The sequence below is a fragment of the Loa loa genome, assembly GCF_000183805.2.
Source record: "Loa loa unplaced genomic scaffold supercont3.127, whole genome shotgun sequence".
NCBI lineage: Eukaryota > Metazoa > Nematoda > Chromadorea > Rhabditida > Onchocercidae > Loa > Loa loa.
In genome coordinates this window covers 132,831-148,624 of record NW_018108307.1, presented here as the reverse complement: position 1 = coordinate 148,624, position 15,794 = coordinate 132,831, and the positions used below count along the sequence as shown (strand labels likewise).

Below are 15,794 nucleotides of genomic sequence, written 5' to 3'. Positions count from 1 at the left end.
AAAAAAAAAAAAAAAATTAATTGATTTTCTATTTTATACATTCATTTCTCCTTTATTTTTTTTTTTTAATCATTTCATTCTTATAGGGTTTAGAGGATGGTATTCTTGGTTCATCATCATTATCATTAGGAACAATTAGTAGAAGTGGTAGTATACGACGATCTGGTGGTGGTAATGGACGAGATTTATTGATATCACAAGGCATACAACAGGATTTGCTGGAAATTCGAAATAATCTTATTGCTAGCGAGTAACTTTTTAAATATCCTATTTAAATATACTTGGAGAGAAAAAGAAAGTAACTATAATTAATTTTTCAATAGAAAAAATGAATGATAGAGATAGGTTTAATAAAATGAAAGACACTTTTAATGTAAAAGGAATGTAACGTGAAAATGACGTAAAAGAAAGGTGCTAATATGAATTTACAAAAAAAAAAAAGACGTGAAGATAAGCGAATATGAGACGTAATGTAAGATAACAGTATACTTGAAATGAATATTGATACTTTTCAAATTATCATTAATCCTGTTGAATCCTTTTTAATATTCCATTGATTTTAAAGTAAATTATGATATTCCATTAATTTTAAAGTAAATTATGGCATAAACATTCGTATAAACATAAAAAGTACTGTATAGGATTAACAGTTACAAAAATTACTACAATGATTGATTAATGAGTTAATTATAATATTTTTTTAAAGCTATAAATATACTGAAAAAATACAGTATAGAATTACTAAAAAAATACAGTATATAAACAGTATAGAAAAACGATCATTTCATTATTATATATTTATTGTATTTTACAAGATGGGAACGACGAATGCAAGGTTTAAAAGAATTCTCGGAAATAGTAATGAGAAATGATCGAGCAGCAATATCGGATACAAAAGTTTTGGGAGCATTTGTTGGCCGTACATCAGATATCAATTTTAAAGTATCAGTTGAAGCAATGGAAACACTTATCACCATTCTTCCAATACTTTCTCCGTAAGTAACATTATTATCAGTTTTAACAAATATTCTTATTATCATCTATATCGAAACATATCCAGATAAATTTGATTTAAAAACTTTAAACAACATAAATCATATATACGTTAATTGTGCTTAAGCAGAATAAATTATTATCAGTGATATGGTATGGTATAAAAAATTATTATCAGTGATATGATATGGTATGGTATAAAATTTAAGTAATTATCCTGAAATATAATGAGGCGTAAATATCATTAGCATAAATAGTATCATAAATGGCGGTTTATGGTTAAAAAAAAAAAAAATTTGGCATCAAATTATATCTTTTCGTGCACAATCTCATTTTTATTTTTGTTTCTATAATATAATTTTTGGCGCAAATATATTTTGTAGTCATTTTTCAAATGGAACATCATTGAAAGCAGTGTTGTATCAGCTTATCAACTCATTGATGTCACATTTGGCTAGTCGTAGCGAAGGACATCGACAGCATGCCAAATTATGCTTTGAAGAAATCACAAAATATATTGGTAGAAAGTTTTTTGAAACTTTTTAAAATTACTAATTTTATTTGGTGGAATTTCATTCCAGAAATTGTTAAGCTAAATTTAATCACAAATGGATAAATGTAACATGATAGACTTGTTTTGAGGGAGTTTTAAAATGGACGATGATATGATAACATCTTTGTGTAATCTATTCATTTGGATTTTTTTTATGCTAATATTTTACATTCATATTTCAAATTTAATTTCAAATTGAAGTACTTAGGTTTCAATTCACACTTTTAATATTATATTTGTTGCAGAAAATGTAGCTCTTTTGGCACCATTTGCAGCTGCAACAAAGCAAGCTAATGTGAAGCAAAAACCATTTATGTTGCATACTCTTAGCAGTAAGTATTCTATTTCTAAGTAAATTTAAATATGAAAATTATTTAAAATTTTTTAAATGATATACATTTCCTTTAATCCTTTAATTAAATTGAAAAACGAAATGTACTAATTCCTCTGTACTACATGCATTACACCCGCATATTCTCAGGTTTACCAAATAATGTTTATCTTAGCGTAATTGTTTAAATTATTTGGATAAAATAATTATTTCAGATTTTTTTTTGGGTAAACTTTTGAACTTTATAGAATTAATGGAATCAGGATATTCGATTAAGCCACGACAAGCAGAAGCAGCAGGTCTTCCGGTTCTTTGGGAATTGTTAAAAACACCACCTCGAAGCTGTAGTGATCCAGAAGTTCGGGATGCTATTCGTCATTATGCTATCACAATGGCACGTTGTCTTGGCATTAAAACGCTTCTAGATTTGTCCACATTCCGTATCAATCCAAGTCAGAAGAAAATATTGCAGGAATTAATTTCTTAACCTACTCAATAAACAATATAGTCAAATTTTAACGTGACGAATTAATCATACCTTTACATCTATCCATTAATCCATTTATATATTCGGAATGAACCAATCGAATATCTCTCTTTCTTCTCAAAATAAATGGAGCCAAAAGTGAATTTAATCACAAAGTATTTTATCAAATTTGTGAATTAAATGATAAGTATGATAAAAACCTGGGATGACTACTGATATGCTTGAATCCTATCAAAAGCTCATCAGTCAAAAGTGAATGATTACTTCGTTCCAAACAAACCTGGATTATAATCATTGTTTATGTAATGGATTTATAATTGAAGTTTCATTTTTCTACTGTTTTAGACATTGTTTTGTTTGAAAGTTTCGTTTATCTCTTGATAATTTTTTGTTGAAGTAATAATAAATGATAAGCACTGATGAAAATTCCAAAAAAAAAAAAGTAAAAGTTCGTTGAACTTTACAATAAGTTCAAAGAATATTCTTCATGCTGACGTAACTGTTTACTGAATACGGCATAGTTTCAATTTCCTGGAAAGTTTACAAATCAAATTATTCAATATTTTCCTTAAATTGTTCCCTTTCATGCAAACAATAACAAGTAAATAGTAAAACGAAAAATTAAATAGTTGAAATAAAATAATTAAACCATAATTAATATTCGATCAAATAGTAAAGTTGGACAAGAAGAACTGCTAATTTAACTTCCCTTAAATTATGCATATAAAATATATAATTGTTGGTCAGACTTCGAAACAAACCCTGATAATGTAACCGATATCAGTCTTCAGCCATTTTGAGGTCCATGAAAGTGGGACTAAGATTTTCATTTCGACTACTTAAACAGTGAGAGAAATTGCCATTCCTGTCAAACCATACATATTTCTTTGCAGTACATTTCTTGTGTTAGTGAAGATGCCCCCAAAGTCAAGGTAAGTGGATTTTCGATGGAAACTTTCAGGAAGATCTGGATTAGTGTTTTGGTGGTCACGTAATATAACGTAATATTACGTAGTATTTCCATCTATTCCGTAACCGATTGATTTCACAACGATATATGTCATTTAATCATACTTTTCTTCTTTCATTCATTTTTGCATAAGTATAATGCAATGGAAAGAATTCTCAGTGTTGCCGTCAAATAATTCCAATTTTAATTTCTTAATTAATCTCTTGGGACTTTGTGTAATACAATGACTGCTATATTTTTCAAAAAAGGAAAATAACTTTGCTGATTAGACTTCATTCTTTCCCTTTTCTCAGTTTGAATTTTCAGGTATGTAATAGTGCAGTTGGCCAGTGTTATATCGGGTTCTACGCGTATATGGATACGTGAACGTACAGCGGATAAGTTTCGTGGAATATTTTATGATCCTGCAAGTAACTAACTTATGTGGATATTTTATTTTCTTATGAAGTAATTAAGTACATTCAACACGTCAACTTATCTACTATGGTTGAGTACATTCATGAAATTTGAAACTCACTGAATAATTAGTTAAATAAAGGAAAGTTAGGTGATGGTAAGCTCATTTAACTTATGTATCAAGAAAAAATTTGGTTTTTGACGGTGAAGGAACTAAGATGTAAGTCAAAAAAATCATCTCGGAGAGCAGATGGAGTAACGGTTGAAGAAAGGAAGGGAAAAAAAAACAACTTTTGGACTGATTTGAAAAATGTTGTTTAATCTATTGTTTTTAAAGTATTTATTTCTTATGGAGCGATTTCCCGTAGGAAATGCTATTTATTGTTTCCATTATCAGTCTGAGTCTAATTTTGCTTTTTCTTTATGGACTACAATATATGTTCCAAAAATTTTTTCTATGCCTACGAAAACGATAGCTTTTTCAGTGGGGTTTTCATTTCGATCGCTAATGAAAATTTATTACTAAACAATTATAAGTCAAGCTAGTTGAGTATTCTTATTGTGTGGATGCATTTTCGATATTTTTAAGCATATTTTTTTGTGTTTTCATAATTAGTTTAACTTGATTTTCTTAGCTTTGAACTTTAACAGCGTGCCTTGTTTTCAGTTGGACGCGAAGTACTGTTTGAAGAAAAGCAAAAAGTGAAAGGGAAAGCAACACTGCCAGAAAATGTAAAACGGCGTTTTAACCTGATTTGAACGAAATCTATTAAAATTAAAAATAAAGTTTTTTTTTTACAGTAAACGGCCTAATTCAATGCTGTGACGTTTAATCATGTGGAATTCAGAATGTAATCATGCATATATTATGTATATTTTTTTCTTTTGCTTTATATGTTTTTGATTTTGGATTTACTTCTTTGGTTCAGAAACCCTTGCTGGCGGAAATTTACAGTTTCGTGTTCATGAAATCTATGTAATTAAAATTAAAAAAAAAACCCCTGTCTTTTTCAGAGTTATTACTCCCTTACCTTTGCAAAACTTATACTTTCTCTGTCAAGACTCTCCTTCCTTAAATTTTCATTCTAAGTTTAATTTATGGATATTCATTAATTTTCTGAGGTTTACGTATATAAATTTTGAAAGGATGACTTACGGCAAATTCATTTTTATAATACATTTGCTTTTATATTTTTTCTTCATAATTCATTTGTTCTGACAGAAATGCTCTAAAAAAACTTCATTTATACATTTCTTTTTCATTTATACATTATTTCTTTATACATTTTTCTCAGCGCAAGAAGTTTCAAATTCATGTTGCTAGATTTTTTCATTTTTCCTTGGTAATACTTAGTTGATCATTATGGTCAGTTAGTTGATGGAGTCATTTAACTCGATGAATGAGGAATTTAACAACTGTCATTAACTGAATTTGTCTTGGACGATGAATTTATATTTTGCATGCTGTTGTGATATTGTCGAGAAATGCATTGCACTGGTCAACCATTGTCGTCGAGGATATTTTTACTGTTGTTGCTCATTACATGCATTTATTATTATTATTATATAATTACATTCGTTGTACATACTTTGTTATAAAGATTCCATTGCATTTATTTTCTTATCTCTGCAATTGGTTTTTTGTCGTCATATTTTATTCATTTTATTTTCATTTTATTTATTTGTTCATTTTTTGCCTTATAACTGGTGCGTGATCCATTTGACTTTTTTTTTCTAAAGTTTTGATTCAGTGATTGAAGTGATTTTATGAAAATCTGTATGATAAAATGCTACCAAATGTAGTTAGCTTTGTCAATGAAGATTATGTATAATGGAAAGATTGTGATAACGCTTCAGATAGCTTCTTTTTTCCAGGATGGAGGACCAGGTTCGAAGTGAATCAATGGATTACAATTGGTTTAGTATGACGATTAGAATTTGGGCTGCTTTCGTAGTGGTATTTATCTCGATACTCGCATATATCCTAAATAGAAAAATTACGCGTGGAAATACAGTTCTTATCGTAGGGTTATCCGACTCGGGGAAAACTATGCTATTTTCGAAGCTAATCAATCCAAGTAAGTGTTTTCATTCTTGTAGTACTGAATAACTATTTTGGGTACTACCGCTTAAATTAGGAATTCTCAGTTTTCCCTGTTATCCTATTTCTCAGTTATGCGGTGAAGATTTTCGTAAAATGCGGCTGCATCATGACATTCTACAAAATTAGTTAGTTCTGATAAAACCCTTCATTACAGAAATCGTTATTGGTTCTTTAGTTATATTACAAGTTCAAGCTGTCATTCAGTTCTCACAACGAAAGCAACTATATTTTTGCATTTCTTTATTCTTAAAATTTGAAATTTTGTAAGAACTGAACCAGTCTTAAAAAAAAAATGCTTAGGAGGAAATCGAAAAGTCTTTGGTTTTAGCATGTTGAAAAGACGTTTTTATGCTTTTAGAATACAGTCCAAAAACTTACACATCTTTAAAAGAAAATCGTTGTGAAGACGTTTCAATAACGAATGATACATTGGTTACATTGATTGACTTTCCTGGATCTGAAAGGCTTCGAAAGCAGCTTTTTGGGAATTACCTGCAAAAGGTAAATTCTGAATGGTTTTAGAGATTGTAGTCGTAATTCAACGCTTACTTTTCCTTTCCCCTATCATATTAACTCCTGCGACTTTCACTCCTCCTATTGCTCTAACGCGATAACGATATTCTTATAAAGGTATTTTTTTTTGGAGATGTACAGCTGAATATATCATGTTGGGTCTGTTCTAGCCAGTTTTTGAATTGAGATGAAAGTTTCCGAAATACTAAGTCCTTTTTCTAATAAGTTAAAGGTTTATCAAAAGATTGAGTTCAGAACTTTGTGGTGTGTCGAAATTTGTTTGTTAAGTACTATTATTATAGAATCGAGGTAGCTTGAAAGGTATTATCTTCGTTCTCGACAGTTCAACGTTTAGCAAGAAATCCCGCGACGTTGCAGCATTCCTCTATGATGTCCTACATGAGTCAGAAAAGAAAATTCCGATACTTGTGGCATGCAACAAGCAGAACTGCCCACTGGCTAAAAGTTCACAGGTATTATCTGCGTCGATCTCGAAATTTTTCTGAGATGGAATTTTTAAAATTTTTTCCGGTGAACTATTCGATCTCAGCCCATTTTTTACTATGATTTTAACACCATCTGAATCATCTTTTCTGATATAACAGCGTATTTCCTCCCAGGTTTATAAGAATTGATGGGGTGTTTTTTCCGGATAGTTTTGTGGTGTACCACCAATAGTTTCTGGAAAAATTGTGCTACTGAGATTTATAAGATCAATTGTTGAAGGCCGTACGAACGGCGTTGGAACGGGAATTTGGCTACATCAATGGATCACGTGAAGCAGCTTTAGATTCCACTGATGGGACAGCAAGTAAGAGAGCCTTAACTAGTACAGGTATGTTTTTGCTTTCATATTTGCTGCATGAGGTGTGATACTTTTATAGAAATTGAAAACAAGATTTGAAATCCTGACGGTTGATTCAAGGACTACAAGGCTAAGGGAACTGGTTTCGGAGTTTAATAGAAATTTCCGGTGATATTAGGGACTTATCTCATAAAAGCTATTTTATTTTTCAGGCAAAAATTTCCGGTGGGATGATTTACCAACCCCACGCTTGGATTTCATTGAGTGTTTTGTAAAGGAAACGAACGAAAATGGTAATGACAAACAGTGTGAGATTGGAGCAATACAGACGTGGATTGCTGCTCTGTGATCAATTTGACTTAATGTTTGGAAGTCAAATTGTTTGTCGAAATTTCATGCTTTCGGCGCATAATTTATTGTTCTTATATTATTGTTATGAATCAATAAAATTTCAAATATATTTTTCCGTTTAAAATCCTTACGTATTTTGATGTGGAATCAATTATATTTTTTTACTAAAATCATGGATTTTTAACTGTATGATATGTGATTTACCTCATCGAAGATTGATGTACTGATCTGTTCTATCTGTTCTAGATCTCTCTTTATTTACTTTAGTTTGTTATTTGGCAGGTTTTCATGAATTTTGATTGAGAGGGTCGGTAAATTCTCACGGATCCGGAAATATCTTTCCATGTGTTCTTAAATTCGGCCATATTACTGCGCCTGATCAATTAGTAGTGTGTGGTTTGGGTCAGTAGTTTGGGAATTTATGAGTTCAATTCTCCAAATTTAATTATGTCAAGTAAAGATCATACTTTCTGGAACTGTTTACATTTAGGATGTCATCAGAGTGCTGGTCTTTATCTCTGTTTGTAAAATTGCATTGCAAGCTAGATGAAGTTGAATGATACGTTAACTGGTCTAGGTTATATGCCGCTAGGAAGCATTAGGTATCATTTGTGTGAGCTGGCGTATTTCGAATAAATATTGCTACCATCTAATCCTTTTGAAGTACTTTCTTTTCTAAAGTGTTTCCATGAAATAAAAATTCGACATTTTCAAATATTTTTGCAGTACTTCAATCAGTACTTGATTTGTGAAGTTTGTAAGTCTGTCAGAAGTGAACCGGTTGCGCTGGTTGGCAAGTTAAAGGTTTTGGTTCATGTTTGACGAAGGTATTTATTATGGGGATTTTTTGATTTTCAGATGTAAGGGATATTGTTCTATTCACTTTTTCACTTATTGTCATTTTGAATTTTTAATATAAGATGAACTTATGAAGCATTTTTCTGACAAACGGTTGCTGTTTTTTGTCCATACTGTTTAGCTCTCCAATTATCAAGATTCAAAAAGTACTATGTCTTTCTTCCATACGTTTTAAAATGCTTAATTTAGAGATAAAGATAGATAGAGATGTTACGTCTTCATCATAATTTTTTGAAATAATGGTTACAGATGCTTGGATTAGCAGTATGTAACATTCAGCGACTTACAGTACCGGATATTTGTTTACATATCTCGAAAGCATTGGCATCCGGACGATGGTGGCCCCAACCAATGTTAGTTCCAAAAATTTTCACATTATAATTTTGTAGAATTTTGTAGAATTATAATTTTGTAATTTTATAATTTTGTCCCTTATAATTTTCCCTTATAATTTTGTAGAATTCCAAAATTCCTGGAGTTTCTTTGTTAAAATTTTGCTTGGTTGGAAATTTAATATTTACTCGTTAATCTTGCGAAGAATATAGCATGTTTTTATATTCATGTAGGTTATCTTTAGAGAATGTACAATTTCTAGGTAGTCGAAATGTCAGGTAAAGCAATCCAGTTTGAAAAGACTTTTGGTTATCCGAGAGTACTTGGTTGTATTTCTTCTGGTTATTAATTACTATTTGCTATGAATAAAAAATCATCATTGATTGCATAGTGCAAGCTCAAGATAATTTTAGAAAGCATAAGTTATGAGTTGTTCAGGTAGAAGCGGAGTATTTTTGCATTGTTTCCAGTTGATTGCTATCTGGAAATTTCCTTCCCAAGAATTGGGAATTATTTCTATGAAGACTGTCGATTAGATTATACAGAGACTGGTGCTCTGGAATAGTTGAAAAATAAAAATGTCATAAGTAAATTTAAAGAATTCTTGAGGGTTCTAAAATTTTAACCAACATTTATTAATTTTAATTTCTTTTACACTTATTCCTTGTTCTGACGATGCTTTTTAAACTACTACGATGCTTTTTTTTCAAAAATCTTTGTCCAATTTTTTTTCTCTTTCGAAGTAAAGTGATGTTGGAAATAAAAGAAACGAAAACCATTGATTCCTCATCATTTCATGCTGTTCAGGGTGACCTAATCAGGCTTTTTCCTTGCTTTTATTATCTCTGAGAAATCTTCCATTTTTCTTCATTTTCGAAAATTCTGTACCTTCACTTCATTACTGGCCTTTATAAAAACCATGTAGTAAAAGCTCGTCAATTGCATTTTTTGCGATGGTCTATTCTGGCTTTTTGCAGAATTGTTTTTTTTGGATGAAGTGCCATGTGGAAAGTTTTGCAGATATTTCAGGCGACATATATGTTATTGCCGGTGTAATAGTATGTCCTCTTGCTTTACTGATAAAAGGAATTTGGGAAATTCCAATTCTTCTGAAGAAAAAGAAGTGGAACAGACAACAGAGATTACCAATATTACTAATGGTGCAGTTGTTATTGCTTCTACAGAAAGCGAATCAGCACTTTCGGATATTGCTGACTCCGAGTTATCGTCCCTTAAACTGTCGCGTGAAGCAGCAGCACCTGTATATGCTAAACCACGTGGAACTGGCAAAAATATTTACAAAACAGAAATTGGTGAGGATGGACAACTTGTAGCAAATTATGTTTTGTTCGAAGATTCGATGGCAAAGGCGAAGGTGCCATGGCAAACATATTTGGGAATGACGACTGAGGAACGTGACATTTACATGGCTCATTTGAAGGCTATCCGACAACGACGACTATCTTACAAAGATCCAAAAAAGGGTTTTCTCGTAATGACTGTATCACAACATTTGTTAAGAGGGAAATGTTGTGGTAGTGGTTGTCGTCATTGTCCCTACCAGCATGAAAATGCTGCATTGCAAATTAGAAAATCAAAAATATGGAATGGTGCCTTTTACATTTAGGCTTAGGTAAATGATTCTGATGCAGAATTAAGGGAAGAGATGGCACAAAGAGAGGAAAGAGATGAGATAGCAGGTGAAGAAACACTTCCCTCTTCACTACGACAAATACGTCCTCAGTGTTCCGAAGCAAATGTTGCATAAAATTGTTATGCTGATTTATTTTCGGTTCTGCAAATTTGGTACACTCTGAAAGTTGTTGAATTACAAAGAGAAAAAATAATTATGATAATAAGTATTTCTTTTGTGCAAGTGGGGGAGATATAAAGAGGGAGAAGGGAAGGAAAATACGAAAGAGAGAAGAGAGTTTTTTGAACGGTTATGCCTAAAAATCAAAAGTCCTTTTGCTCTCTTTTCAATTTATTAGGACGACCAAAATGATATTTTCGGATATCTTGCATATATAAAGGGATAGTACATTCGATAACATTGCTACTTTTTCTGGGAATTAATTTCTTAATTGTAATTATTGTTAGATCCGTAAACTAGCTCGTTTTTTGTTTATTTTCAAGATATACATGTTTATGAGCTTCACAATATTTTCATTGTACTTATATTGTGGTGCGCATAGCGAAATATTTTGCAAGGTGCAATTTAAAGGTGGTTTGCTTTTCTTTTACACCGTAGAAATCGCCCTTTTCGATTTGTCTTAATTCCGGATTAGTTTATGATGAGCGACTGAAGATTAGAAATACTGTCCGTTGATTTTATCCGCCCTCATAAATATATATATCATGTATTCGTTATTACCGTTCATCAATTGTTTTTTCTTATACTGGGCTGATAAAATGCATTTAGAATAATTTCACTCTATGCAGTAGTTATCATAAGTACATAAGCATACTTTGTGTATCGGAATAAAAGAACGAATTCGGAAATTCTGTTAAGGGTGTAGCGAATATTTTTCGGGATGGGAGAACCTGTTCTTCAGGAGGAACATGGGGGAAAAGAAAGTGTCAAATACTTCTGCGGAAAGTTACTCGAGAATATGAGTGATGCATTCCGACAGTTCAAGCTAACATTAATTATTCAATAATATTCAAACGATGAGAGCACAGATTCGAAAACGGTAACATGCACAGTTCCTGGCCTTGTTTCAGGCACGAATTGAGTCGACATCGAACTCGACCACCCAGTACAGGTATCGCGCGACGCACACGGTTGCTGGTCGTCGACAATTCGGCACTAGGTAAAGAAGCCAATACATCTGGTAAATTAGCCTACTGCATTGATGTTTACAAACCGGGTGGCCGAAAGAAACATATGCCACACGCGACACTTGGCGATAAGGTAACTTTTCCCATCGTTATGGACTCTACTTTGTATTCTACTTTGTACACGATAGGTCATATTATGGCTTAGTACATAATAAATCATAATGTCAAGGTAAACTGGAGGGGATGATTTGATGATTAGCTTCATAAACTGAATATAATCAGCCCTCGTGCATAGTAATTTTATAAAACTTTTTAAACAATCATTTTAAGAAAGGGTCAAATTCAGATATTATGAGATTCTTCTTAGATTTTGGTTGCAATACGAGGAGAGATGAAGCAGGCGTTTGTGGTGGGAGCTAAAATTGATGTAGACTATCGAAAGCATGGAATACCCTCAACGGATACCAATAACATCGTACTTCTTGTAAGTACAAATTTTGCTAATTATATGTTACTCGAAGTATGGTTTAATAGGGTCAGTTATTGGAATAGTCAGTTTGACTGCTTTAAAACTCTTGCCTTTTTCAGCTATATTTTTAATTTTCATCGGCCTTCCATGTCAGCTTATTTAAACTTAACTTCCATTGCGGTCTTATAAGTCGATCAGATCACTTTACTTACTTCACCATCTATCTTTTCCTTTTCCCCCGCAGTCTAACCTTCTCTTTAAATTCTTGCTTACTTATATCAGAAAGAGAAATAGGATGGAGATTTCAGGATGTGATAAGCTAGATTATATCTCATCACCTTGAATTATGAACTAATCACACTAAATTTGATCGTCCTTCCAACACCTTATTTTTTGAAAGGATCTGAGAAGTTTTGATCAACTAAGACCAATCGATATAAATTCCTATTCTACGATATGGATAAAACACATTGCTTCGAAAGAATTGTTAAGGCAGGAGGAACAAACGTGAAACTTGTTTGCATATCCCTTGATCTGCAAGCTTATTGTTTACATTAGAAAGTAGCACCTCTTACTAGTTACTGTTTTTCAATGTATTTCAAAGTTTCGAAGTGAATTTTCTAAAATACTCCACTATTCCCTTTTTTTTGCCCTATATTCTTGGAAAATGCATCTTTTCTAGGATGACGAAGGAAATCCTCTTGGAACTCGAGTACTGATGCCGATTCCAGCAGTTCTTCAGCGGAAACGAGCAAATTTACAATTTTCAAAAATATTATCAATTGCCACCAAATATTTCTAAGTCATTTAGTTATCGTTTGCCATTTTGCTTTGTTTTCTTATTTCAATGCTTACAGTAATATTTTCTTGATACCCTGACTTTTTGTATTAAAAATTTATACTAAGTTGTATTAAATTACAAAAAACAATATTAAGGTTGTGCCATCGAACCTGTTACCAGCTGTATTTCAAATAAATCCACAATAGATTTTATATCTTTTACTTGTTGAGACAATTTTCGTATGCCAGCCATTGCTTCATTAACTTCCTCGACCTGATATGAGAAGTACAAGATAAAAAAAGTTACAGACAAATCAGACCGTAACTGTTTACATTAAAAAATGGAGATATATTTATATTTACGTAAGAAGTTATCCAAGACAAATGTGCCCACCATACTAAAAGTAAAGCATCTCTAAATGGGCACCCTTGAGAATATAATGAAAAAAGCAGTTTAGTTCCATAGTCCATCGGTTAATTTCTCGAACTGTTTTAAAGGTACAGCAAGTCCCCCCGGCATTTTGCAGGTTTAAAGATGTCGAGAAGACTTCGACTTTTCTCAAAGTCGATCTTATTTATCCAGAAGCCGCATACAAAACAGCTGCTTACTTTTGCCAGCAGGGCATAAGTATTCTTGATGGTAGCATCCACCGAATTACAGGAAGCGGAAATTGCATCAGCAAAACATTCCGTAGCTTGAACGGTTAACTCACTCATTCCTGAATAGTCTTCCGATATTTGTGGCAATTTTGAAGGTAAGTGAAAAGAGAAAAAGTGTTTAATAATGTTTCGGGAAACTATAAAGGAAATATTAAGGAACTGAAGGATGGATTAAAAAGAACAGCAAAGTATTCGCTTGTTGACATTAGTTTTGGTTGGATAGGCGTCAACTTTCCATGTGCAAAGCGTATACGAAAAAAGACGTGGGGAAGATATGCTGTATCGAGTATTAGTAACGGGGATTTCCGTGGTGCTATAATACGTAATTCAAAATAGTATGCTTCACTAAACTTCAAAACAATCTCCAAGTGTTGAATACTTTTCCATGTGTTGATCGTCAGAAGAAACGCAACGGAAGGAGACGTATTTTGTAGCATAATCACTGTATATTTCAACTAAAAACTTACCTTTCAGTGAACCACGTAAATCATGTAACACAACATTTAGATTAGTTGAAATGGTATTTGCGCAGCTTTCAAGGCTTGCTATGATCTCGGGATCAGGTACGAAACTACTTGAGATACTCTGCAGCGAGGTTTGACTTTCATCCGATGGCATACTGTTTTGTTTGATACTGTCACGGATCCGTCTTTCCAGATTTTCGACCACGAAAGTATGCTGTTGATCAGCTATTGTAGAACTGGATGTGGCCGTTTGCATTTCTATTTCCGGATTTCTTGATTCGATGGGCCGATCCATCTGCACAAATTTGCAAAAAAAAATGGATAAAATTCATTTGCAGATAAAAATTTATCTATGGTAACAATAATATAAAGAAGGAAACGTTCGTTTTAACAAGAGATATTTAGTTAATTAAAAAGGAGATTTCCCATTAAAGTCAACACCACTACACAATTTTTACACATATGTTACAAAGTGAGAGCAGACATTGGAAGACATTAGATAACGCATAAAGTCACGCAGATACAACAAAGCAATTACGATATCAATCAATTTCTGATGGAAACTTTCATTAAAAGCGAGAATGAAAAGTATCCTAGAAATCATGTACGTGATTTATTCCGGTCAAGATCTTGTAAATAACTTGGGTAAATATCATATAAATATCACTTCTGCGAAAAGTACCGAACAGGAACCACTAAACGAGATAAATCTCCTGAATATCAAGATAAAAGTAAGCACACAACAATACCACTACAGGTCAAAGCCACGATATACGCTAAGAAAAATGAACAACAACTCTTTCGGTTTGCGGCGGCTAATTTTAGGTTATGCTCATTGGTATCAGGACGGGTTAACGTGATTCAATAGCGGCATAAAGGTCAAACACTGAAAAGTCAGCATTGCACGTGATTTGGCATATTCCGAAAGGTAGGGATGGGTAAAATTTGACAATGCCCTTCGCTTTTATTTTTTATCACCAGAATGAAAGATGTTTACATACCTCAAACTGTTAGTTACATGTAGAAAAACATGGCGTAATTTTTAGATGATCACGTAAACACACATCTTATTATACTGCATTCAACATTTAGTAAAGTTTTACTTTCTCTAGCAGCATATCATCATATATGCAGTTTCATGAAATACTTGATAATAATGAAAATTAAATCCATAAAAAAACCAAAAATTTAGTGAAATCTTTTTTCTTATCTATTTACGTTAGGTAAAACTTGTAACATTGGTCAGTTGCTCGAAGCCAATATTTTAATACCTGATAAATTTACAAATATACTTTAACATTTAAGAGTTATTGAAGTCATTTCGCTTTTTTTCTCCTTGATGATTTTCCTAAAATGCTTAATATTCATATCATTATCCGATGAAACCACAATGATACCTGTATTATAGAACATTTCGCAGGTTTTCCAAGGAAGAATTACTATTCTTTCAAGTTTGTTTCTTCCCTTTCTTAGCATCACGATGCAATGGATGTAATGATTATGGTTTTTTCTCATTCTTTCTTTTCTTAATAACTTACTTTATTACTTCCAGTTCAAAAATATCTAGTTCTTGAGTTTATAACAATGATTAAGAAGTAATTAGGGGGTTATCAGTTATACTTATGTTTGATCATTATATCATTGTTCACCATGAATTGCGTTATTAAAACAAGATCATCTCAGGGTTACCTGAATCCTATGTAGCACATCTCCCAATGCATTCAATGAACTGACTCATTATTGATCATGTTATCAAATTCTAAACAATATCATGAAAATTTTCCCATTAACTGATTTAGTTTTATTCCCAAAATTTGAAGTTTTGGAAGAGACTGGTCTTTTTAGTGAGTTTTATGTGCAATTCATTTTGAACATATATATATATATATATATATATATATATATATATATATATATATATATATATATATATATATATATATATA

At 32.1% G+C, this 15,794-nt stretch overlaps 5 protein-coding genes across 5 annotated transcripts in view; 4 read left to right on the top strand and 1 right to left on the bottom strand.

The window, feature by feature from the left end:
* Window positions 1-2,411, top strand: part of LOAG_17784 (hypothetical protein) — a 13,289-nt gene extending 10,878 nt beyond the window's left edge. The window contains exons 16-20 of the mRNA XM_020450446.1: window positions 87-250; window positions 816-995; window positions 1,377-1,513; window positions 1,792-1,878; window positions 2,126-2,411. Coding sequence (XP_020305883.1) covers window positions 87-250; window positions 816-995; window positions 1,377-1,513; window positions 1,792-1,878; window positions 2,126-2,364 — 807 coding nt within the window. The 3' untranslated portion in view covers window positions 2,365-2,411. The remainder of the gene's footprint in view (window positions 1-86; window positions 251-815; window positions 996-1,376; window positions 1,514-1,791; window positions 1,879-2,125) is intronic.
* An 815-nt stretch (window positions 2,412-3,226) lies between these two features.
* Window positions 3,227-4,591, top strand: LOAG_07099 (hypothetical protein). The gene is made up of 3 exons (XM_003142633.2): window positions 3,227-3,296; window positions 3,641-3,744; window positions 4,398-4,591. The coding sequence occupies exons 1-3, from the start codon at window positions 3,280-3,282 to the stop codon at window positions 4,487-4,489; spliced, it is 213 nt and encodes a 70-aa protein (XP_003142681.1). The 5' UTR covers window positions 3,227-3,279; the 3' UTR covers window positions 4,490-4,591.
* Window positions 4,592-4,920: 329 nt separating this feature from the next.
* On the top strand, window positions 4,921-7,501 carry LOAG_07098 (hypothetical protein; the record flags this gene model as incomplete). The annotated part of the gene is made up of 5 exons (XM_003142632.2): window positions 4,921-5,808; window positions 6,193-6,335; window positions 6,650-6,820; window positions 7,074-7,182; window positions 7,365-7,501. Exons 1-5 carry the CDS (start codon window positions 5,607-5,609, stop codon window positions 7,499-7,501), a joined length of 762 nt encoding a protein of 253 aa, XP_003142680.1. The 5' UTR covers window positions 4,921-5,606.
* Window positions 7,502-8,223: 722 nt separating this feature from the next.
* LOAG_17783 (hypothetical protein) lies at window positions 8,224-12,839 on the top strand. Its single transcript, XM_020450445.1, has 5 exons — window positions 8,224-8,330; window positions 8,611-8,714; window positions 11,419-11,608; window positions 11,843-11,959; window positions 12,627-12,839. The coding sequence occupies exons 2-5, from the start codon at window positions 8,611-8,613 to the stop codon at window positions 12,744-12,746; spliced, it is 531 nt and encodes a 176-aa protein (XP_020305882.1). The 5' UTR covers window positions 8,224-8,330; the 3' UTR covers window positions 12,747-12,839.
* Window positions 12,840-12,847: 8 nt separating this feature from the next.
* On the bottom strand, window positions 12,848-14,145 carry LOAG_07094 (hypothetical protein; the record flags this gene model as incomplete). Its single annotated transcript, XM_020447338.1, has 2 exons — window positions 12,848-13,443; window positions 13,852-14,145. Coding segments are annotated over 2 exons (521 nt in total), but the record flags the coding sequence as incomplete, so codon positions are not given.
* Window positions 14,146-15,794: the final 1,649 nt, after the last annotated feature.

Coding starts and splice junctions, on each gene's coding strand:
- LOAG_07099 (XM_003142633.2), top strand. Junction 3,745..4,397: donor AATATTTTATGATCCTGCAA/GTAACTAACTTA, acceptor CCTTGTTTTCAG/TTGGACGCGAAGTACTGTTT.
- LOAG_17783 (XM_020450445.1), top strand. CDS start 8,611: ATGCTTGGATTAGCAGTATGTAACATTCAGCGACTTACAGTACCGGAT. Junction 8,715..11,418: donor CGATGGTGGCCCCAACCAAT/GTTAGTTCCAAA, acceptor GCCTTGTTTCAG/GCACGAATTGAGTCGACATC. Junction 11,609..11,842: donor ACGCGACACTTGGCGATAAG/GTAACTTTTCCC, acceptor GATTCTTCTTAG/ATTTTGGTTGCAATACGAGG.